Here is a 24,293-nt window from a genome sequence, read left to right as displayed (position 1 = left end):
GCCGCAGCCAACGCCCGCCCGCCCCGCCGCGAAACTGCGCGGGGGCGCCTCAAGGCAGCGGGGAAAGACTGGCCAACGAGGAAGAGACGCGGGAGGCTCGCTCTGCGCAGGCGCGCGGCGCCCCGCCTCCCCAGCGTCGGCTCCCCGGCGGGCGGCGCGGGCCCTCCCACTCTCCCCCGCGCCGCCTGACGGCCCCGGCCCTCGCTTCACCCCGACGCGCCCCGGCGTGCGCGTCCTCCCGCCGGCCTGCAGGCCCGGGGCCTCCGCCTGCTTCCCCGCCGCTGCTTCTCGCGGCCCCGGCTCGCGTTCACGCTGTCGCCCGGGCCGGCGCGGCCGCGGGCAACCGCTCCCCCTCCCACACCTACCCCGCCCCCTCCCCGCCTTTTCCGCCCTCCCGTCCCCCTCCCTCGGCCCGCCGCCGCTGCTCCAGATGAGGTGATGGCAACGGCCAACTTCGGCAAGATCCAGATCGGGATTTACGTGGAGATCAAGCGGAGCGATGGTGAGCCGCGCCGCCGCCCCTACCGGCCGGGCCCTGCATTCGGGTGTTCCTGGAGGGGACGCGGGGCCGGCCGCCTCATTGATTGCCTCGCCGGGCTGTGGGGGCGGGAAGGCGGCGGCCGCGGCGCTTTTGTGTGTGGCGTGTGTGCGAGTGAGGCCGGCGTGGGGTCCGCCCCGGGTGCCGCTGCAGTGCGGGGGGCGGGGAGGGGCCCGCTGGCCAAGGCCTGGGTGTCGCGGCAGCATCTTTGGGGGGTTCGGGTGGGTGAGGCGGTCGGTCCCGGGACGGGTGTCCCCGCTCTTCCCGCGATCTCCATCCTCCCCGGGGACAGTGGGCTTCTCTAGGGAGGACCCAGCCTCGCGTTTCACCCCGGCCTTTTCATTTTCCGGCAGTGTCTACCAGGGGGTGGGGGGTGGGGAGAGCGTGGAGACCAGTGGTTTCAGTATTTAGAGAACCAACTGCCGGCCCGAGGCGGGGGGGAAAAAGGCCAACCCTGAAGCTGGTCAGGCTTCTTCCCCAGTGGGTTCTCGAGCATGCCTTTTTTTTTTTTTTTTTTTTTTTGCTAGTCCCTTCCTTGGAAGAAGGATGCGGCTCGGCCATGAATATGTGGGGGTGGGCAGCGGGAAGAAGTGTTCGATAAGCTTCCCAGAGGTGATGAGACTGAAAGGGAAGGAGAGGGATGAGCCTAGTCAAAGCGATGCATTACCGAGAAGGTGGGGGTGGGCGACCGGATGTTGATATTTTCACACCCTCGAGAGAGAAGTTAAAAGTGAGGTGAACATACCTGCTTAATTCAAAAGAAAAGAAAAAACCTTAAGGCTTGTGTATCTTTCTATAGGGTCCTCTTGGGGAAAATGTTTTATGTCACTAGCTTGGGGTGTGGGGTGAGATGCCAGCCAGGCATGGAAATAATTTATATTGTGAAAGAGAAAATGCGTGGGGAGAAATAAATACAATTTCTGTCAATTCGAGTATTGGAAGAACTAGAGAATGTAATAGGTGTGTGCGGTGTTCATGACTCCATCTCCCTGACACTCACCTTTATTTATGGCTTATTATCCTCTTGCATGGTGTGTAGTAACGTTGCTATCACATCCACACCCTCCTGGTTTCTAAGCAAGTTTGACCAAGTTCTGTGAAGCTAGATTGACGTACCTGTTATGTGTGTGACATATTGTTAGACCTCATATAGCTAATGATTTTCCCCCCTTATATCTGAGATATAATAACCAGAAGCATCATTACCTTGAATGTGCAAAGATCACTTAGACCGCTTAGAGCTTTAGTAGTTACCGGTAGCACCACTGGGAAAGCAATGTCTCCTTTTCTTGGGTTGGGGTTTCTTTTTATTTTCTCTTCAAATTACTGTCCTTAAACAGTTCTGTTACTGTTATTTCTTTTTTAGGTGAACGAGGGTTCACTGCATTACAATGAAAGTAGGATTTGCACATTATTTGAAATTTGGGGGTGCAATAAAATGTGTTAGGTTCTTTACATTCTAAACCATTATGATTATAGGTGTTACTACAAAATATATTTAAAAAACAGAATCATAGGGCATTTGAAATCTTTGAATTTTTAAATTTTTTCTAAACATCTTTTTGTTATGACTTGAAATAATTTTGGTTCATTTTAGGGTTCTAGGACAGACACTTATAATAGTCTTTAAGCCTTTGCCTTTACCAGAAATCCAAACATATATATAGGAGCTTTGTGTTCTTCTATAGGCTAATAGCCTAAAGTCACATTTCAAAAATAGTTTGCCAATGGGGTCATAATGGAAATTGTTATAGCCTTTAGTCATGTACATATTTATGTCCTCAGATGTATGATCGAATTGGTGGAAGGTAAAAGTAGACAACTTGAAGGGAAGGGTCATTTGCATTGGATAGTGGTGTGTCACAGCAGAAAAAGATGTGTAGGAAACTCCCCACAATCTTTTTTTTTTTTTTCACATTAAAGAAGCTGTTTTGTTTCCTTCCACTTCTATAGCACATCTGTATTGGATAAAACACTAGTGGTTATTGTAACAAAAATACACTTTGTAGTTGGATGAGCACTAATGTAATGCCTGAGACAATGGGAAATCACATGGGCTGCTGTTAATTGGTCAAATTGGTCACTTGATGTTCTGCATGCTTTCTAATGGTGATACTTGTCCTTGTTTCAAAGCATGCTTCTCCAATCAGTGATGCTCATACATAAATAAAACATATTCATTCTGAGGGCCAAGAGGTAAACTAAAATGAATTTGTTCTTATCTTTAAGGGCTCTTCTCAAAACGAATCCCAATAAGTCTTCACTAATTACTAAAACCAGATGGATAGTCAGCCTCGATATTCCCAAGTCATTCTGTATCACTCACGAGGCAGCATATATCCTGAAGTATTAATATTTGCATATATTTCTTTTAATATTGTATTTTCAAACTGCACTGGAGAAGAGCTAGTGTAGAGAATCTAATTGAGGGATGGCAGGCTACACAGATCCACACCAACCACAGTCAAGGTGTTATGGAATTAAAATGCTAATAGCCTCTTCAGTTTCCTGAATTCATCTTTGAATCTCCTCAATGTGCCTAGCAGAGATTCTTGCATATAGTTTTTGAGTGAATCATTCATTATTGGATCTTTGGTTTTCAAACATTTTAAGTTAATCATTCTGATGAAATATTACTTGGAAGTGAAACCTTTCTGTCTAGGCTATCACCTCCTTACTCTGCTCCACCCCCCTCCACCCCACTCCATTCAGGCCTCTTAGTACAACATCCCCAGAGTTGACTGGAATTGAGTGATCTGCTGAAGCTAATGTGACATTCCTGGCATTCTGACGTTAAAAATGACAAGGGTCAGATGTACTGAAATTGTTTACCACCAGGCGATAACCTGGTATGAAATTAGACTAGTTTCTGGAAATGAGTAGTCATGTATAATTTATTTTTTTGCATGTGGCTCCCTATTACTCTTTTGAGTCACCTCATTTTTGGAATCCAGTGACTCTAAAACCTGCAATCTTACTGTTTCGTAGCTAGATAGTTTTTTTTTTTTAAAGATTTAATGTGCTTATTTGACAGCGTGTGCAAGCAGGGAAAGCAGGAGTCAGAGGGAGAGGAAGAAGCAGGCTCCCCACTGAACAGGGTGGCTGACATGGGGCTCCATCCCAGGACTCTGGGATCATGACCTGAGCTAATGGCAGAGACTTAACCAATTGAGCCACCCAGTCACCTCATAGCTAGGTATTCTTTATTGGGAAATCTGAAAAGTATTGTAAAACATCTCTTACCTACTTGACACTATCTGTAATTATCATTTAGAGACTGGGGGAGGGATGGGAAATGCTTTGAATATTTGGAAGCTGCAACTCTGATTTGTTCTCTGGGGTCTCTTAGTCACAGCATTGATATATGTGATCTGAAGAGAAGGATCAACCAGAAGGATCCTTGAAGTTAATCTAGTTCTCATTTTTATAAATATGGAAACAGAGCCCTAAGTCACCTTAAGGGACTTGTCTACATTCATACAGCTTGTAGTGGCAGCCAGGAACCTGTCTTACATAGTATAGGAACCAGACTATCAAGAACTGTGGCAACAAAGGGAGAATTCTGTTATTTAGGAACCATACACAGCTTTCTACAACCCAATGAGGATGTGTAGTAAATTTCTTCTCAGTCATAGAAGAGCACTAGGGAGCAGTGTTATAGAGCCCACTTGGAATGATCTGGTAAAAAGTGATAATGGTATAATAACTAGACAGTCACAAGGACAAAAATAATACTGTTTCTTAATAAAGTGTTGGTGAAAAGAATGCTTTCATTAGGCATCTGAAGTCATGAACTTAAAGATTTCAAAGGATTTTTGGGGAATCTTGAAGTTTAGAGCAGGCAGTCTTTAGGAAAGATTTTATTTTAATTTATTTATTTTTTTTTAAGATTTTTTTTTTAAATTTATTTGACAGAGAGAGATTACAAGTAAGCAGAGAGGCAGGCAGAGAGAGAGAGGAGGAAGCAGGCTCCCTGCTGAGCAGAGAGCCCAATGTGGGACTCGATCCCAGTACCCTGAGATCACGACCTGAGCCGAAAGCAGCGGCTTAACCCACTGAGCCACCCAGGCGTCCCTAGAAAGATTTTAAATTGCATAATTCTCCCTCTTATTTTGCCATATTAATTCTTCTGACAGTTCATCTTTACATGTCATTAGGTAGACTTTGGAGAATGGACTGTGAATGTAGGTAATAAAAATGAACAGCGTAACAATATAGTTGTTCTTTAGGTACAATTATTGTGGCTCTGTGGAGTGGCCGAAATGGGGAAATTTGTGGATTAATAAATTCCTTTTACATGGTAACTAGTATGATAATGGTTCAATATATATAGTTAGGGCTTCATCGTTTTCTTTAAAATCAGTTAATTAGCATAGTGTATTATTAGTTTCAGAGCTAGAGTTTAGTGGTTCATCAGTTGCTTATAGCACCCAGTGTTTATTATATGACATACTCCTTAATGTCCATCACCCTGTTACCCCATCCCCCTACCTCTCTCTGCCGGGCAAACATCAGTTTGTTTCCTGTGATCAAGAGTTTCTTATGGTTTGCCTCCCTCTGATTTCCTCTTATTTTCCCCTCCCTTCTCCTATATTCACCTGTTCTTTCTTGACTTCCACATATGAATGACATCATATGATAGTTATCTTACTCTGATTGACTTATTTCGCTTAGCATAACACCCTCTAGTTCTGTCCACATAGTCGTAGATGGCAAGATTTCATTTTTTTAAAAAAGATTTATTTATTTGACAGACAGAGATCACAAGTAGGCAGAGAGGCAGGCAGAGAGAGAGGTGGAAGTGGGCTCCCCGCTGAGTGGAGAGCCCGAAGCAGGGCTCCATTCCAGGACCCTAGGACCATGAGCTGAGCGGAAGTCAGAGGCTTTAACCCACTGAGCTACCCAGGCGCCCCAAGGTTTCTTTTCTTTCTTTAAAGACTTTATTTATTTATTTATTTATTTGACAGAGAGAAATCAGAAGTAGATGGAGAGGCAGGCAGAGAGAGACAGAGGGAAGCAGGCTCCCCGCTGAGCAGAGAGCCCGATGCGGGACTCGATCCCAGGACCCTGAGATCATGACCTGAGCCGAAGGCAGCGGCTTAACCCACTGAGCCACCCAGGCGCCCAAGATTTCATTTTTTTTAATGGCTGCATAGTATTTCATTGTGTATATACACCACATCTTCTTTATCAATTCACCTGTGGATGGACATTTGTGCTCTTTCCATAGTTTGGCTATTGTGGACATTGCTGTTATAAACATTGGGGTACATGTGCTCCTTTGAATCACTGTGTTTGTATCCTTTGGATAAATATTTAGTAGTGCAGTTGCTGGGTCATTAGGTAGCTTTATTTTTAACTTTTTGAGGAAGTTCCATACTGTTTTCCAGAGTGGCTGCCCCAGTTTGCATTCCCACCAACAGTGTAAGAGGGTTTCTCTTTCTCTGCATGCGTGCCAACATCTTTTGTTTCCTGACTTGTTAATTTTAGCCATTCTGATTGATAAGAGGTGGTATATCTCACTGTGGTTTTGATTTGTATTTCCGTGATGCCAAATGATGTTGACCATTTTTTCATGTAGGCCTTCATTGTTTTCAAACAGGCTACTTAATTGGATCTTCAGAAGAAACCTGTGAGGTAATAGTGTAGGAAGGTGATAAATTTATCATTTTATAGGCAAAGAAACTAAGATTGGATTGTTTGTCAAGATCACATGTTAATTATATAAGATCACATAATCTCAATCAAACCCTAGGTTCTTTCACTCTTGGTTTTCTTCTTAAGTGCTGACACATGCTTGTGGATGATGGTATGAAGTTGTATACTTTTTGTACTTTAGTGTTTGGGTTTTTTTTCCTAGATATAAAAGCCCCTATAGTAAAATCTTTTTTTATTGCTTCCAAAGAGGCTCAGAAAACTACAATTGGTAACATTGAATTAAATTTTCCAAATTGGTGAGATCACATTGAATTCTGACATTTTATTAACTATAAGGATGAAGATTCAACAGTTTAAGACTTTAAATCCCTTTTTACTAGTCACTTGTTGCTTCTAGAATTATCATAGAAACCCAGGAATCTATGTTCGTTGCCTAGTCACTTGATTCTTGGGCAAAAATTTTGGATTTCTGGGGAAAGCTTATGTGTCAACTTGTTCTGTATGTCATAATTTTTTAAAATCTAGAAAACAGCAAAGAGCTAGTTGGGCCTGTGTCTTGTTTAAATAGAGAAGGAGGCTTGAGTGTGGAATGTTTAGAACAGGGTTCCTTTAGGGATCATCTGGACCCATTCTCACTAGTCACAAGTGTACTTGTTATTAATATTACATTAATCGTTTGCAAAGCTTAATTCTTGGATTCAGCTATCTACTTTGCTTTTAATACCTCTGTCCTGTAACCTAAAATAATTTTTTTTTTAAGATTTTATTTACTTATTTGAGAGAGAGAGAGCACGACCAGGGAATAAGGGGGGAAAGAGAGAGACAGAGGGAGAAGCAGACTCCTTGCTGAGCAGGGAGCCTGATATGGGGCTCCATCCCAGGACCCTGAAACCTTGGAATCATGACCTGAAGACCTTCCTCATGAGCCGAAGGCAGACGCTTAACTGACTGAGCAACCAGGCGCCCTAAAATAATCTTTTAAGGTGTTTTTTTTGAGATCATACTTATGATAGAACAGATACAATTTTTAAGCCTTAGGTACAACTCATTTTCACTCTTCTGGTCCAGTTGTGGAGTAAATATAGGTTATGTTGCCCTCTCATCACATACTATCTCCTTCAATTAAAGTAATAAAAATTGTATTACAGTGCCTAAGTGAAAATAGTCATTAGAACCTAACCAGCTTAAACATTTAAGGGTGTGATTACATGTAGTGGATACTGTACCATGTACTTACATAGAGAGCTAAATAAATTCAGGTTCATGGTTATTGGGATTTGTCTTGTGAAAACTTGTTCAAGTGAAACGAAATATCATTTCATTTTTGGTTAACCTTAAGTTAACTTTTTGTTACTGTCTCCTGGGAGTAAAATGACTAGGGAGGTGTCCCTTTTTAAAATTGTGCTTGTAAATCTAGTCTTTGCCTAGGGTTCTCTCATTTTGGTACCACTTGTTTTTGTCATTATCTGCTACAACTAGCCTTGAGAGAGTGAGGATGTTTTAGTATATAGACCATAGGTAATTGTGCTATGTCACAAAATAGTGTGATCTCATAGTTTTTTCTTAGTGAAGATTTAATTAAATACATTTTTATTAATAGCTTATTATCTGTCAGGCGTTCTGATAGGTGGTGGAGATACAAAAAAGAAAAAGGCACACACAGTTCCTGCCTTCAAAAACAGTAAATAAATGATTGATGTATAGTGTGATATGTACCAATAGAAGTATGCTGTTCTGTGTGTACATGATTACCACTTCCCTTTTTAGGTTTAGGCTCTTTATTTACACTCTTGGAATTAGGAGTCTTCCAGAAATGCTGTCCTTTTCACCTGATACCATTATCCCTTATGGCGTACTTTCCTGATAAGCCCATATTCATCCTCAGAATTCTTAATACAGTGCCATCAATCCTTGTAGCCCTGTCACTTTATTGAAATTGTCATTATTTATTACTGACCTATTTTCTTTTCTCTAATACCCATCTGAGTTTTAACTTTATGGCTTTTTACCTTTGTTTTGATATCTAAAGGAGTCAGATTTTCTCACTTTTAGATTTCTGGTAGAGGAGCCAGTGGCATAAGTTTTCTCTCTAGATATTGGGGTGCTTGTTGACACAGGAACCAAAGAAGGAGAGCATGAAAATTGATCAATCACCTGCTGGTGTTTCTATGTAATTTGGGAAACCCTCCCCACAGTATGGCCAAGGGACTATAAGAATCAGACACCTGCCTGGGATATATGTTTTACTTACTTTCAAAGACTTATTTCTTACATAAAACATTTTTAAAGGAAAGACGGGATTAGGATGGGACATAGAGTAAAATTTGCATGGTGTCTACACTATACAAAGAGTGACTTTTTGATTATAACTCTTGGTCAGCATTCATCTACTCAGCTCCATCCAGATAGCTTGTATCTTTCATACTGCCACATGAATTCTGTTTCTTTCTTTCTTTTTTTTTTTTTTTTAAGATTTTATTTATTTATTTGACACAGAGAGAGATCGAGATCACAAGTAGGCAGAGAGACAGGCAGAGAGAGGAGGAAGCAGGCTCCCCACTGAGCAGAGAGCCCGACTCGGGCTTTAATCCCAGGATCCTGAGATCATGACCCGAGCCGGAGCGAAGGCAGAGGCCTTAACCCACTGAGCCACCTAGGTGCCCTCTGTTTGTTTCTTAAAAATTGAATTCCGGTCTTATTCTTGATATGTGAAGGGATTTAACATTTACACCCTTTAGAAGGTCAGTTGTTTCTCTAAATGTTTTAATATCCAGTATTTTGCTTGATTTTCATGACAACCCTGCAAGGTAGACAGTATTTTATCCATTTTGTGGAAGAGAAACCCTGTGCTCAGAGTATATAAATCACTGTGAAGTGTTTAAGTCTTATGTAGTGTGATTTCACACGTTTGCATTATATGCATTGGTCAGGACAATGTGGTAAGTGCATTTTAATGGTGTGAGATATAGATACATTTAGAGAACATTGGATAAATGTAGTTGTGGGAGTTCTCTTTCTAAATTGGGTAGAGTCCATGTAGTGGTTTCACAACCCTGGCTACTCATTGGAATCACCTGTGAGACTTTGAAATTAAAAACATCCAAATATAAAAAACAGCCCTCTCCATCATTACTGGGTCCTTTGCATAGGGAGTCTGTTTTAATTGGCCTGATATGGAGCCTGAGCATTAGTATTTTATTTAAAAATTTTAAAATAACCCCTGCATTGATGAAACTTAACTTCCCACATACAGGTGATTTCATTGTGCACACAGGTTGTGATCTGTTATTTTAGAGAAATAAAATAACATTCTATTTCTCTAAAATAAAGCATTTCTGAGTAGTAATCAGACAACATTTCACGGAGAGTGAAGTTTTAATGATGGAAAGAAGTTGACCAGTAGATTGCCGTGGGGGGACGGGGAGGAGACATTGCAGGCATGTAGTGCAATATGTGAGAAGTCCCTGAGCTGAAAATGGAGGGCTGTCAAGTAAAAAGCATTAAAAACAGATAGAAGGGAGTGTGATAGAAGAGAAAAATAAGGAAGAAGTAGTAATCTGGGACGTGTTATTGAAGACTTGGAAACAAAGGTAAGGTAAGGCTTCTTGGAATTAATTTCTAGGACACTTGGAAACTACAGTAGGACTTAATCTCCCAAAAGCAGTAATAGGAGTTAGCTAGTGATTAGTGATAGATTAAGAGAGAGAATAATTCTGAAAATGAGAGCTAGCAAGGATAAGATTGCATCAGTCCTGGAGAGTGAGCAATGGTTAAGGAAGAGATAAGATCCAGCAACCTGCAAAAAAGAATGGATGTTATATGGTGGTATATCACTTGTGCTGAATGAAGAACAGGTGTGTTGAAAGGAATGGACTTAACATTTGGGAAGTCTGAGTGTAGGTTATAAAATCTCTTCCGTTTAATCAAGCTAATCCTATTCATGAATATTTTGTAGAGGACTGTAGAGCCTGTGTACAAGGTGATACCAAAGAGAACATCCAACTTGGGCTGTTTACAGTTTTTTCACCACTAATATCTTTAAAGTAAGTGAGTCTAAGGTATGAGTCACTTCCAGTAAATGTTTATATGTAGAACAGGTATTTACTTAAGCTGTAACTAACTACTTTGCGTACTTAAGACTCAGTTATATAGTGTATTAGCCAAAACCCTCAGAATTCATGGAAGGGAATGGGAAGGAAAAACAACACTTAAAGGATATAGCTTCAGCCTTTTAAGGGATGAAGGGTTTTGATTCTTAAAATACAGCTACTCTTTTTTATTTTTCCTTTGCTCTTATTATTGTCCTATTTTTTTGCTTTGGCTTTCACCTTACCTTTTCATCCTTAAAATTCTCAATGTCATTTCAGCATTTAAAATGTCTTAATTGCTATTGCAATTGAGGACTTTAAAGAGGTAAATGAGGGATGAATAGAGCACATTGGGTTTTTAGGGCAGTGGAATTATTATCTATGATACTATAATGGTAGATACATGTTATACATGAGTTAAAACCCATAGAAGATACCACACCAAGAATGAACCCTAATATAAACTATGAGCTTTGAGTATTAGTACTGTGTCACTGTTGGTTCATTGATTGTGCAAGGGTACCTGTTGTGGGCTATTGATGATAAGGGAGGCTCTGGGTATGTGGGGGCAGGGGATTTGCTCAATTTTTTCTATCAACCTAAAACTGCTGTAAAAAATAAATTTATTTTAAAAGGTGGGTATGGGGTCGCCTGGGTGGCTCAGTGGGTTAAGCCTCTGCCTTAGGCTCACTCAGGTCATGGTCTCAGGGTCCTGGGATGGAGCCCCACATCGGGCTCTCTCCTCAGCAGGGAGTGTGCTTCCCTCTCTCTCTGCCTGCCTCTCTGCCTACTTATGATCTCTGTCTGTCAAATAAATAAATAAAAATTTTTTTTTAAAGGTGGGTGTGTACACGTTAGGTGTTAAAAGTTAAAGCTGCTTTTGGAATAATGGGCCAATTAATGGCAAGAATTTATAGTATTTTTAATAATGAGGTTCTTAATCCGTATCAGGGTGCAGTTAAGGTTAACTTTTGCTTTTCATTTTTGTTATGCTTTATCTGTTGGCCAATATGAGAGATGTAGGGTTTGCGGACACAGTTTTTAAAATGAGCTGTAGTGCAGTGAAAGGACTGAAATAGGCTTGGCCCATGGACATTTTGAGTTTATAGTTCAAATGGTGTGATAGATATCCAAGCAGTGTGTCTAGAAACTTTATTCTTGAGGTGAATTTAAACAGGCGTTTACCTGTTCTAGTTATAAAATAGGGAATTCCTCTTGTACGATAAATACATGAAATCTAATGATGCTTCATCTTATGGAAAGTGAGTTGGGAATGCAAACAACATTAAACTTTTTGGGGAGGAGGCAGTATTTTTAAGCCTTTAGTTTACTGTGGACTAAAAAGAAATGGACATTTGTGATTTACCAGTATATGATTTTTAGGAATAGAGAGCAATTAGAGACCCTAATTAATGAGGTAAGTCTTAAGAATTTAATCACAACTCTGATGAAATACTGCTATAGGTCAGACTTACATTTTTATAGTGAAGATGTTGTCTTGTCTAAAGCTATACATGAAGTCAGTAGCAAATAGATTAGAGCATAGATTGTCTGCCTCTAAATTCCTCTACACTAATTCCTTAACAGTTCTTTGTGTACTATGGATGTTTCAGGCATTGGAAGTCAGATCATTAAATAGTGCTTTCATTTTTCTTTCTGTGGTGTAGATTGCCTTCAGGTGTTTTTTATTAATTCAGCTAGCATATGCTGCATGACCATTATATGTCCCTTAATCTGATGCCTTTGAAGGCAAAGAAATAGGATTTCTTCCTAGTAAAGACTGCTTTGTCAGTTGTAGCAGACTAGTAAATAGCTGTGGCACTCAGTGCAAGTGCCCTGGGGCATTAGGATTTCTTTAGAAAAAGAAATATTGGTCTTTGCCAGTCTCTTTGCCATTGCGTGAGTTTAGGCCATCCTTGCTCCCATGACCTTCAAAATTTTAGACAAGGGCATATGTTTCATTTGAAAGAATTTCTTGTTAGATGAGCAGCAGTATTGTCAGGCATATACAAGAGATTATAGCAACTTGCCGGGGGTCCATTGGCATAATTGATGAATTTGGGGACCTCTCTAGATTGAGTCATCTTTATTTTTATAAAATTGTTGTTTGAAATTGTTTTGGGGATAATGTATGGGTTGCATTTTTACCATCCACTTCCCCCATAGCTGTTAATTGAGAGTTGGCTACAGGATGACCCTAAATATCTCTGTATTTTCTTTGTGTGTTTTTTAGGGTACCTTTTTTGGGAGGGGTACACTTTTATTAAGAATAATACATTGCTTTTAACTTTACATGTCCTTTGGGTTTCATTAAGAGCCATTCCTTAACTAAACTAGAAGTAAATAAAATATTTTGTGTTCTTCCAACCCTCGTTTTTTCCTTCTTAAACTTTGCAGGTGTTCTTTCTCTCTTTATTTTGTTAATGTTAGTGTTCCTCAGGGCTTGGTCCTAACCTTGCGGTACTTCTCACATAATAATCTCTTTTTGAGTGAACTAAATGCTTCTCCTTAGCCTTGGCTGGCTGCAGATAGTACTCTTTGTATCTGATAGATGATTACTGAGTATCTCCATATGACTGTCTCATACATACGTCAAATTCAGCATGTCCAAAATTGGACCTATCACCCACTGCCCAATGCAGAAACCTAGCTGTCTTCCTTGGTGTCTCCTAACATCATATCCTATCCTCAGGTTCTCTTACTATAACTGCTGAAGCATCTCTTTAGTCCATATGCTTTTTCTATCCCTCTACTGTAATCTTGGTGACGCTAGGATTTCTTCTTTCCTGAATTGTTGCAACAGATTCTTAATAGGTCTTTCCACCTTTGGTTGATTTTTCTTTCAGAGTAACATTTCAGACCTACAAATGTGACGCCCTGGTCCTCTGCTTAAAACTTTTTGTCACATGCTCTCTCTCTTGTCCTTTGGCTAAAGCCTCACTCTAACATAGCTTACTCTATACCCTGAACAATGTGACTTCGCTCTCCAGTCTGATTTCTTGCAGCTTATTTGAGGCCCTCTAGACTTACTGAACTCTTTTTAGAATACTCCACTTCTACCTACTGAATCGGTGTACTGCTGTTCCTTTTTGTCTCTGTTAAACATTCTATTCTTCCTTGATTTCAAGAGTAGGATAGGTCCCCTGCTTTGTGGTCTCTGAGTCCCCTCTGTTTATTCATCAGAATTCTCATGGTATTGTATCTGTTTAATCGGTCTTTGGTCAGACTCCAGTTCTGTCGTATCCTTGGTGCCTAGTGCAGGTCCTGTTAGTAAATTATTTATTTTTTGAACCAGTGATTAAATGACGTTCTAGCCGTGTTCTTCTTTTACTGCTCCATTCAGTTTCTCACATTCTGAAAAAAATTGATTTGTGTTCATCTTCAGAGCATTGAGAGGTATATGTCTTTGTTGTTTTTTAAAGATTTTATTTATTTATTTGACAGAGATCACAAGTAGGCAGGCAGAGAGGGGGAAGCAGGCTCCCCACCAAGCAGAGAGCCCCATGTGGGGCTTGATCACAGGATCCCAGCATCATGACTCTAGCCGAAGGCAGAGGCCTTAACCCACTGAGCCATCCAAGCGCCTCTGTGTCTTTGCTTTTAATATACACTTTTAACTTGCTTTTTAAATTTAACTACCTATTTTGAATATTAATATAGTACCATGGTTAATAATTAAGTTCCAAAGGATATATATTAGAAAGTCTGTATCATATCCTTGCCCCCTAGCCACCTGAGTCTTCTCCCAAGAGATAACCAGTATTTCCAGGTTCTTGTATATGTGTTCAGGGGTTTGTTTTGCATTTTCAAGGAAATGTTTTTATATTTCTACTTATATATAATATAGATGTTTGTAATTACATGTTTTTGTGAATGTATATTTGTATTTGTAAATATAGTTTCTCTACAGATGGTGTATTGTACACACTGGTGCTTCTTAATATTATTTTCATTTAATAATAATGATACCTTGGAAGAGCCTTGAAATACATAAATAATAGTCTCTATGGCTGCCTTTTATTATTGGTTAAATATACTATTTAGATTGTTCCCAATGTATAGCTCTTTTTTTTTCTTTTTAAAATTTTATTTATTTATTTGACAGAGATCACAAGTAGACAGGCAGGCAGAGAGAGAAGGAGAAAGCAGGCTCCTTGCTGAGCAGAGAGCCTGATGGGGGCTCGATCCCAGGACCCTGAGATCATGATCTGCACTGAAGGCAGAGGCTTAACCCACTGAGCCACCCAGGTGCCCCCTAATCTGTAGCTCTTATACAATACTGTATTGAAAAATCTTGAACTTTTGTCATTTTTTGCATACTGATGACTGTATCTGTAGGATAGGGTCCTAGAAGTAGAATTTCTGGGTCACAGAATTGTAGTTTTTAAATTTCAGTAGATCTTGACAATTTGCTTCTAAGAGAATATGTGAATTTACCTTCTTATCTGCGTAAGTGCTCTCTGTCCACAGCAATGTACAATATACGTTTTTGAGATTTGCTAGTTTGGATTATAGAGATTAGGGTTTATAGAGTCTAGTAGAATGTTTTCTTGTGAAGTTAAATGGCCCAGAAAAGATAGCATACTTAATCTATAAAATGTTTATGAGGTCTAGACATAAAATAAAAAGCATTTAAGTTCTAGTGTTATGATAGCTAGTAAAGAAAAACAAGATGCCATGTGTTATTAAAAGTTTTTGAAAGATACACATTACTGTTTTTAACCTAATAAACTTGAATAGCCTTAATAATAGAGTGGGATTTTTTTCATACTCAAACACAGTTAAATAAATTCATGCTGATGAAATTATTTCCCTGTATTTCTGTCAGTTTGTAGTTGGCTAACTCATTTAAGTAGATTGCCTTGTTATTCAAGGCCAGATCAAGGAACTAAATCTCTTAAAGCCAGTTATGTCTCTGTTCTTTTACTGTTCACAATGCCAGCTTTTGACTGGAAGTGTAGTTGGGTGAAAGTGTGTCTATTGTTTATTTGTTCATCAACCAATATGTATTGAGCCTTTTAGGCAGTGTACTAGTTATTGAGTAAAAGCAATGGGAAAAATCCACAAAAATATGTCTCCACGCATAATACATTATATGGTAATAAAAAAAATATGTCTCCACATGGAGCTTTCATCCATACAGAGGAAGTGGAAGATGCACGGCTATGCCACCTACTACCTTGTTTTGTTTTTTTATTAATGGGGAGAAATCACATCATCATGTTTGTTGAAAGAAAGAAGCCAGAGGGATGAGAAGAGATCAAAAAGAGCAAGGAAAGATTATCAGTATATTAAGATTTTGGAGAGCATGCATCAGTTGATCCTTAACATGACATTTGAAGGCTTTGTGTGATCAGGCTCTTAGCTTTCTTCTGAGTTACCTTACATATCTCCTTGTTCCCACTTTTTGAGACTCAGTGACTTTCTTTTAGTGATTACTACCTCAGAGCTTTTGTACAAAATCTTCCCTTCACCTCACATTTTCTTACTGCCCACTCTGCCTGACTCAGTTGTTGCTTTTTGTTCTCAGCTTCAATTATTATTTCTGTAGTTGTCAAAGGGGTCTTTCTGGAGTCTCAAATCAAAATTTGATCTCTTACTCTTTCTCAGTACACTTAAACTTTGTCCTACTTTGTAAGTATATGTTTATTTTCGTGGTTTTTTTTTTTTTTTTTTTTTTTAAATTTAAAAGCCATATACCAGGTCTGTGTGATTCTCTACTATAATCCTAGCATCTTAGAGCACCCAGGGGTGGTTCAGTAGATGATGTGGCTGGGTCTTGATTTCGGCTCAAGTCATGATCTCATGGTCCCAGGATCGAGCCCAGCATCAGGCTGTGCACTCAGAGGGGAGTCTGTTTCAGTATTCTGTCTCCCTCATCTCCTTTCCCTCCCTTAAAATAAATAAGTAAACCTTAAAAAAAAAAAACCGCAACAAAAACCAACTTAGCATCTAGTATGGTACCGTATGGCACATAGCAAGGATTCATTTTATTGACTGAACATGTTATGAACTTAACACCAACAATGAATAGATTAGCCATATCCTCAATAATTTAGTTTTTGTTTTTTTGGTTTTTTTTTAATCAGGTTAAAAAAAAAAAAACTTTTCCAAGATTTTAAGAGTTAGGAGTTGTGGGAGGGCTGACTAGGCAAGATTGAGGAATTTTAGGGCAATGAAAATACTGTGTATGGTGCTGTAATGGTGGGTACATGTCATCATCCACTTGTCCAAACTTACAGAACATACAGCAGCAAAAGTGAATCATAATGGGCTTTGGGTAATTATGATATGTCAGTGTAGGTTTATCAGTTACAACAAATATACTAGCCTGGTGGGGGAATGTTGTTAATGGGTGACACTATGCATGTGTGGGGGCAGGGACTATATAGAAAAATTTCTTATCTTCTGCTTAATTTTGCTGTATACCTAAAGCTGCTCTAAAAATAGTAAGTCGTTAAAAAACAAAACATGCTGTATTCTAGAAATATACCCAAGAGAAGTGGAAGCATCTGTCCATATGACAGCATGTACATTAATGTTTATAGCATTATTCATGATAATCAACAGGTGAAAACCCCAATGTCCATCAGCTGATTAATAAATTGTGGTTTATTCATGTGATGGGATATGACAACATAGACATTGAAAACATGTTTAGTGAAAGTAGCCACTCACAAAACACCACATTATATGATTTCATTTATATGAAATGCCAAGAATAGGCAAATCTCTAGAGACAGAAAGTAGATTAGCGATTACTTATGTTGGGGAGGAGGATGTTGGAGGAATAGGGAAGTTATGGCTAAAGGATATGAAGTGTATTTTTGAGGTGATTAAAAACATTACAAAATTGATGATTGCAAATATCTGTGAATATACTAAAAACCATTAAATTTTATACTTTAGATGAATTGTATATTATGTGAATTCTATCTCAATAAAGTTTAAAAAATTCATAGCAACAGTGGGGAGTTTTACTTAAACTTGTTTTATTACTTATAAAGGTGAACATTTTTTACATTTTTTTGTCAATTGTACTTTTTTCTATCTCCTCCTACTTTTTAAAACTATTTCCCGGGGTGCCTGGGTGGCTCAGTGGGTTAAAGCCTCTGCCTTCGGCTCCGGTCATGATCCCAGTGTCCTGGAATCGAGCAGTATCAGAAAACCAAACAGTCTGATTTAAAAATGGGCAGAGGCCCTGCATAGACATTTTTCCAAAACAGACATACACATGGCTGTTAACCAAAAAGATAAGAAATGACAAGTGTTGGTGAAGATGTGGTGAAAAGGCAACCCCCTCATGCACTGTTGGTGAGAATATAAATTAGTACAGCCATTGTGGAACACAGTATTGAAATGCTTCAGAAAATTGAAAATAGAACTATCATGTGATTGAGTAATTCACATGTGGTTATTTATCCAAGGAAAATGATACCCTGTTTAGAAAAGGTATTGGCACCCCATGCTCATTGCAGCATTATTTATGATAGTTAAGATGTGGAAACAACCTACGTGTCCATTGGTAATGGATGCATGGATAAAGAAAATGGAATGAAATATTTTTTAGTCATGAAAAGATGAAGGGAATCTTGACATTTGTGACAACATGGACAGACTTTGAGAGCATTATGCTAAGTAAAATAAAAGAAAGACAAATACCATATGATCTCACTTATATGTGGAATCTAAAAACAAAAACAAAACCAACTCATAGATACAGAGAACAGACTGGTGATTGTCAGCAGTGGTGTTGAAGAGGGAGCAAAATGGGTAAAAATTTTCAAAAGGTATAAACTTCCAGTTATAAAATAAGTCTTGGGGATGGAATATACAGCATGGGGACTATAGTTAATAATATTGTATATTTGAAAATTGTTAAGAATACATCTTAAAAGTTTTTATCACAAGAAAAAAATGTGTAGCTATGTATGGCAGTGGATGTTAACTAGACTTATTATGGTGATCATTTTACAGTATGTATAAATATTGAATCCTTACGTTGTATGCCTGTATTTCAATTTTTTCAGTGAAGAACGAAAAAAAAAAATCCAGGTGAGAAAAAACTTTTTCACCCTTTTAAAAGACACAGTTCAGTGATTTTAAGTATAATCACAAAGATGTTCAACTGTTATCACAGTCTAATTTCAAAACATTTTCATCATCCCAGACAAACTCATACCTATTAGTAGTCACTGTGCATTCCCTCCTTACTCCAACCCCTTGCATCCACTGCTTAATTTTCTGTCTTTGTGGACTTGCTTGTTCTGGACACTGTAAGTGGAACTATACAAAATGTAACCTAAAGTGTCTAACTTCTTTCATTGACCATAATCTATGCCCCAAATTTTTCCATTTTGTAGTATGTTTTGGTATCTATACCTGAATAATACTGCATTTTACCTACCCATTTGTCAATTGATGGGCATTTGGGTTGGGTTTTGTTTTTGTTCGGGGGGATTTTGTTTTATTTTTGCATTTGTGTTTCTTGTTTTTTTATTATGCTATTAAGAGTAGCATTCACCTATAAGTTATTGTGTGGACATATGTTTTACATTTTCTTGGGTATATAACTAAGAGTGAAAGTGCTGGGTCATATGATAGCTCTGTGGTGAACTTTTTGAGGAAGTTTCATACTGATTTCCATGGCTACATCATGTTGGCCTTCTCATAGTATTTGAGGGTTTCACTTTTTCTACATCCTTGCAGAAACTTGTTATTGTTTGTCTGTTTTGTTATAGCCATCCTCCTGGTTGTGAATGTGCTTCCTAGTCATTTGTATATCTCTTTTTGGAAAATGTTTCTTTAGATTCTTTTAAAAGATTTTAAAATCAAAATTTAAAAATTTGATTTTAAAAATCAGGTTTTGTTGTTGTTGAGTTGTAAAAGTTATTTATATGTTCTGGATATTATTTCCTTATCAGATATATGTTTTGCAGATATTTTTCCCATCCTCTGAATTGTGTTTTCCCTTTTTTGGTTAGTATTCTTTGAAGCACAAAAGTTGGCAATTTTTTTTTAAAGATTTTATTTATTTGATAGAGAGGCAGTACCAGCGGTGGTGGTGGTGGGGGCAATGGTAGGGGGCAGACAGACAAGCAGACTCCCTGATAAGAAGGGGCCCAATACAGGACTCAGTCCCAGGACCCTGAGATCGTGACCTGAGCAGAAGTCAGATGCTTAACTGACTGAGCTACCAAGGTGCTCCAAAAAGGTTTTAGTTTTGATGAAGTCCGGTTTATTCATCTTTTGTTGCTTGTGCTTTTGTTGTTCTAAGAAACCATTGCCTAATCTAAGGTGCGGTCCACTTTTGTCCTTTTACTTCTGTAATCCTCTCCATGACCTATATCACCTAAAATATTTGTATATGTTCTTTGATCTTAACACTCATTCTTGATCTTTCAACATTGAGAGCAAATTAATTTAGCATTTCTGAAAAATACACTTCAGTTTGATAGGAGATGAATAAGATCTTAGAATATAATGAAATCTTAGTCTTGAAGTTGGCTTTGTTACCAGAATTGAAGGATTGATTGCTGGAGGTTGCCTCGTTTGTGTGTAGGTGTGCATATCTTGTATAATGTGTCTTGGATTTAGAGAAATTCTAGTAAGCACATCATGAAACCAGGAATGAAGAGATATATGGGAAGTGGAGTTTAAACTTGAACTAGGGTAAAGATTTGTTTTGGTTACTTTTGTGATCCTCTATCCTTAATTACTTTAAAATAGATCAATGGCATGGGTTTCATTTGATTAAAAACCCTTTCAGCTGTACTAAAACATCTGGGAAAAGAAGAAAAATAAATGCATTAGAAGGGATTGTTTTTTAAGATTTTATTTATTTGAGAGAGACAGCTCGTGCATGCTCTTGTGGGAGTACGAGTTGGGGGGAGAGGCAGAGGAGGAGGAAGAGAGGGAGAGAATCTCTCAAGCCCATAGTGCTGGGTCTCACCTGCACGTGATCACCTGCACATGATCACCTCGAGATCATGACCTGAGCTGAAACCCAAGAGCAGACATTCAACTAAATTAACCACCCAGGCGCCCTAGAAGGGATTTAAAAAAAAAAAAAAGTGTGAAAAACGCATAAAATTGTTATCTCTATACATACTGCAGTAAATATGGGTGGTTAATATCTGAGATTTCCTTCTAAATAATTCATTTGTAATGGTGGGATGAAGGGCATTAGGATTGGCCATGTATTAAAACTTTATGAAACTTGAATGAAAGGTATTTGGTGTTTATAATATATTGTTTATGTTTGCAATTTTTCATAGCAGTTGAAGTTTTTAAAATAAAATGTCTTTTTATTTTAAATATTTTTTTTTATTTAAATCTTTCTCTTTATCTTTCTCTTGAGATAGTAGAAAGCTGTATCTTTCTCTTGAGTTTCAGGTATCCCATCTAGATGTTGATATCCTGCTAGTATTTCAAATGAAACTCATCAAAAATGGAATCCATTGTCTTTTTATCTTCGTATTTCTCTGTTTACTGTATTACTTATCTTGGTTAATAGAAACACTATGTAGCTGGTTTTCTAAGATAGAAATCTCAGACATTGTCAGCTTTCCTATTTTCTTGGAGACTTTTGCTCCTGACTCACTGTTACTGTCTCCTATCCTACTTCTATCATGTTCCTTAGTAAAAGCAATATTCATATATAGGTGATCCTTCCATTACTGTGGCCTCTCAGTTCTTTGAACTTCTTTCCTTCCTTTCAATGATCCTGGCCCTTAGCCTTAGCTCACTCACTATATATTCTTACATCTCTATAATCTCAGCTTTAGGCATGTCCTAGTTTGTTTTTTTCATTCATCATTCAGTGTTTCCAGCATATTCCTTCTAGTACCCAATTTCAGTAATCTTTGAACTACACTAGGATTCATAATCCTATTACCTTTTTCGTTCCTTACTTCCTCATAAGCACTGTCTCTCATACACACACACACACACACACACACACACGTATCTTCCCTTGCCCTCCCCCCCCTTACCCCTTGATTGGCAGATCACACCCTCATATATTTTAAACTTCTCTGTCCTTTCTTGATTGAAATTGGAAGGGAAAAAATCATATTTTTATGCTGATTGACCACAATTTAAATTTGTGGTTGCTTTTTTTTTTTTTTTTGCATGAGCAGTCAGTATCTCTAGCCCATTCACTCTTTCTTAGCTGATTTTTGTCATAAAATCCTTAGTGTTTATTTACTCACCCATTCTCTCAGCCGGTGGCCTTGCTTGCCATTTGCTGCTGAAAAATATAAGCACTCGAAAAGAGCTTCTTCAAATCTTCACATCTACCCAAGTACCAATATCTACACCTTTAACTCTGCCTTCCTTATTTTGCCGTGAATAAACTATTTCGGTTCCTATGTTAGGCCATTTGTCTCCACTTGTACACTAGATCTGATCCCCTTTTCACCTGCCAAAAGTTACCATTTCATCAGTCCATTCTTTGCATTGCGTCTTCAGTACTTTCTTCTCTTCTGAATCATTTTCATCAACATTGGAATGCTGTTATTTCAGTCATCTTAAAAAGAAAAAAAACACTCTTTGATCTAATTTTCACTTTTAGACATGTTTTACTTGATATTTTAAGAGTATTTTACACTGTTGATTCATTGTCTTTTCCCTGAAATACCTTCTTTACTTGCCTTCTAGGACTCCCATGTTCCTGATTTTTCTTAATTTCCTCATACAGCTGCTTCATCTTTTTTTGCTGTTATTTCATTATCTCCCTGACTTTTGTTCATTGAAGACCAGGTCTTCCACCCACATTCTCTTGGTGATCATGTCCACTTCCATTTTTTAAAATAGTTTATCAGTAGTTTCCAAACCTGTAATTACTGCCCTCCTCCAAAGAGCCGTTTGAGACTTTTTTTTTCCCCTAATCACACCCTCCCATGAAATTTTAATACCATATATACTGTTATGTGCGATGGCTCTTTGGCAAACCGTAGACCATTGTAATATCTAAGAAGTCCACTTCCAAAGAACCAGTTTTTGCCTTCTTGGGAGAAGTAGGACCCCTGTAGAGAATGCCCGATCTATATGCTGACAATTCTCAAGCTTTTATCGTTAGTATGGACCATCTACATTTTATAATATACATGGATACCCTTATCTCCAGGAGATGTCCAGTATATCTCTCAAACTTAATTTGTACAAAACCAGCTCGTACTCTGACTTTAACCTATCTCCTTAATGAACTTCTGTGGCTTTAAGGTCTTTGCATACCTTTTGTTCTAGCCACATTGACTTTGCTATTCCATGTTTTACCCTAGTGGTGAAAGGGTTTAAAGTAGTGATCAACTATTTAATTAATTCACGTTGGCCAGGCATTAAAAATGGAAATATTCTTGGCTCAGAGCATCTGTCATCATAGGCTTCCATAGGTTGAGTGGAGCAGAGATTGTATTAACGACTTCCTGGGAGAAGTAGTGATATTGCAGTTAGGGATTGAAAATTTGGCACAGGACAGGGAATATGCCCCATCTTTATGTCCCTTTTTCTTTTTCTTTTTTTTTTTTTTTGTAATTTTTTATTTAAATTCAATTTAGTTAACATGGTAGTGTATTACTTGTTTCAGGGGAAGAATTTAGTGATTTATCAGTTGTGTGTAACACCCAGTACTCATTACAAATGCCCTCCTTAATGCCCGTCACCCAGTTACCCAGTCCCCCCTCCCACCTCCCCTCTAGCAACCCTCAGTTTGTTTCCTATTTGCCTTCCTCTCTGTTTTTATTTTATACTTCCTTCCCTTCCCCTAAGTTCATCTGCTTTGTTGCTTAAGTTCTACATGAGTGAAATCATTTGGTATTTGTCTTTCTTTGATTGACTTCTTTACTCTTTGCTTAATAACCTGTAGTTCCATCCATGTCTTTATAAATGGGAAGAGTTCATTCATTTTTTTTTTAAGGCTTTATTTATTCATTTGACAGAGATCACAAGCAAGCAAAGAGGCAGGCAGAGACGAGGGGGAAGCAGGCTCCCTGCTGAGCAGAGAGCCCAATGCGGGGCTCAATCCCAAGACCCTGAGATCTTGACCTGAGCTGAAGGCAGAGGCTTAATTAGCCCACTGAGCCTCCCAGGCGCCCCGATTTCATTCTTTCTGATGGCCAAGTAATCTCGTGTGTGTGTGTGTGTCTGTGTGTCTGTGTGTGTGTGTGTGTTCCATTCATGTGTGGTTGGACATCTGGGCTCTTTCCATAGCTTGGCTGCTGTTGACATTGCTGTCATAAACATTATGTGCATGTGCTCCTTTGAATCACTCTTTGTATCTTTTGGATAAATACCTAGTAGTGCAATTTCTAGGTCATAGGGTAGTTCTATTTTTAACTTGGGAGGAACGTCCATTCTGTTTTCCAAAGTGGCTGTACCAGTTTGCATTCCCACCAACAACGTAAAAGGGTTCCCCTTTTTCCTCATCCCTTCCAACTTCTTTCATTTCCTGAGTTGTTCATTTTAGCCATTTTTACCAGTGTGAGGTGGTATCTCATTGTGGTTTTAATTTGTATCCTCTGATGCCAAGTGATGTTGAGCATTTTTTCATGTGTGTATTAGCCGCTTGTATGTCTTTGGAGAAATGTCTGTGCATATCTTCTGCCCATTTCTTGACTGGATTTTTTTTTTGTTTTGTTTTTTTGGGTGTTGAGTTTGATAAGTTTTTCATAGATTTTGGATACTAGCCTTTTATCTGTTATGTCATTTGTGAATATCTTCTCCCATTCTTTAGATTGCCTTTTAGTTTTGTTGATTGTTTCCTTTGCTGTGCAAAAGCTTTTTATCCTGGCAAATTCCCAGTAGTTCATTTTTGCTTTTTGTTTTCCTTGCCTTTAGAGACTTCTCTAGCAAGAAGTTGCTGGGCCTGCGGTCGAAGAGGTTGCTGCCAGTGTTCTCTAGGATTTTGATGGATTCATATGTCACATTTAGGTCATTCATCCATTTTAAACTTATTTGTGTATGGTGTAAGAAAGTGGTTCAGTTTCATTCTTTTCATGTGGCTGTCC

General features: G+C 38.6%; 1 protein-coding gene across 4 annotated transcripts in view; it reads left to right on the top strand.

Moving 5' to 3' along the window:
- The first annotated feature begins 291 nt into the window (after positions 1 to 291).
- The window catches only part of KIF2A (kinesin family member 2A), a 78,135-nt gene continuing 54,133 nt past the window's right edge, over positions 292 to 24,293 (top strand). For all 4 annotated transcript variants that reach the window (XM_045075295.1, XM_045075293.1, XM_045075294.1 and 1 more), the window contains exon 1: positions 292 to 502. In XM_045075295.1, the coding sequence (XP_044931230.1) occupies positions 439 to 502 (64 nt within the window). In that variant the 5' untranslated portion in view covers positions 292 to 438. The remainder of the gene's footprint in view (positions 503 to 24,293) is intronic.

This window comes from Mustela putorius, unplaced genomic scaffold (genome assembly GCF_011764305.1).
Source record: "Mustela putorius furo isolate JIRA1106 unplaced genomic scaffold, ASM1176430v1.1 tig00000145_pilon_pilon_pilon, whole genome shotgun sequence".
Lineage (NCBI taxonomy): Eukaryota > Metazoa > Chordata > Mammalia > Carnivora > Mustelidae > Mustela > Mustela putorius.
Note: the sequence above shows the minus strand (reverse complement) of the source record. Positions and strands in the feature narration are given on the sequence as shown.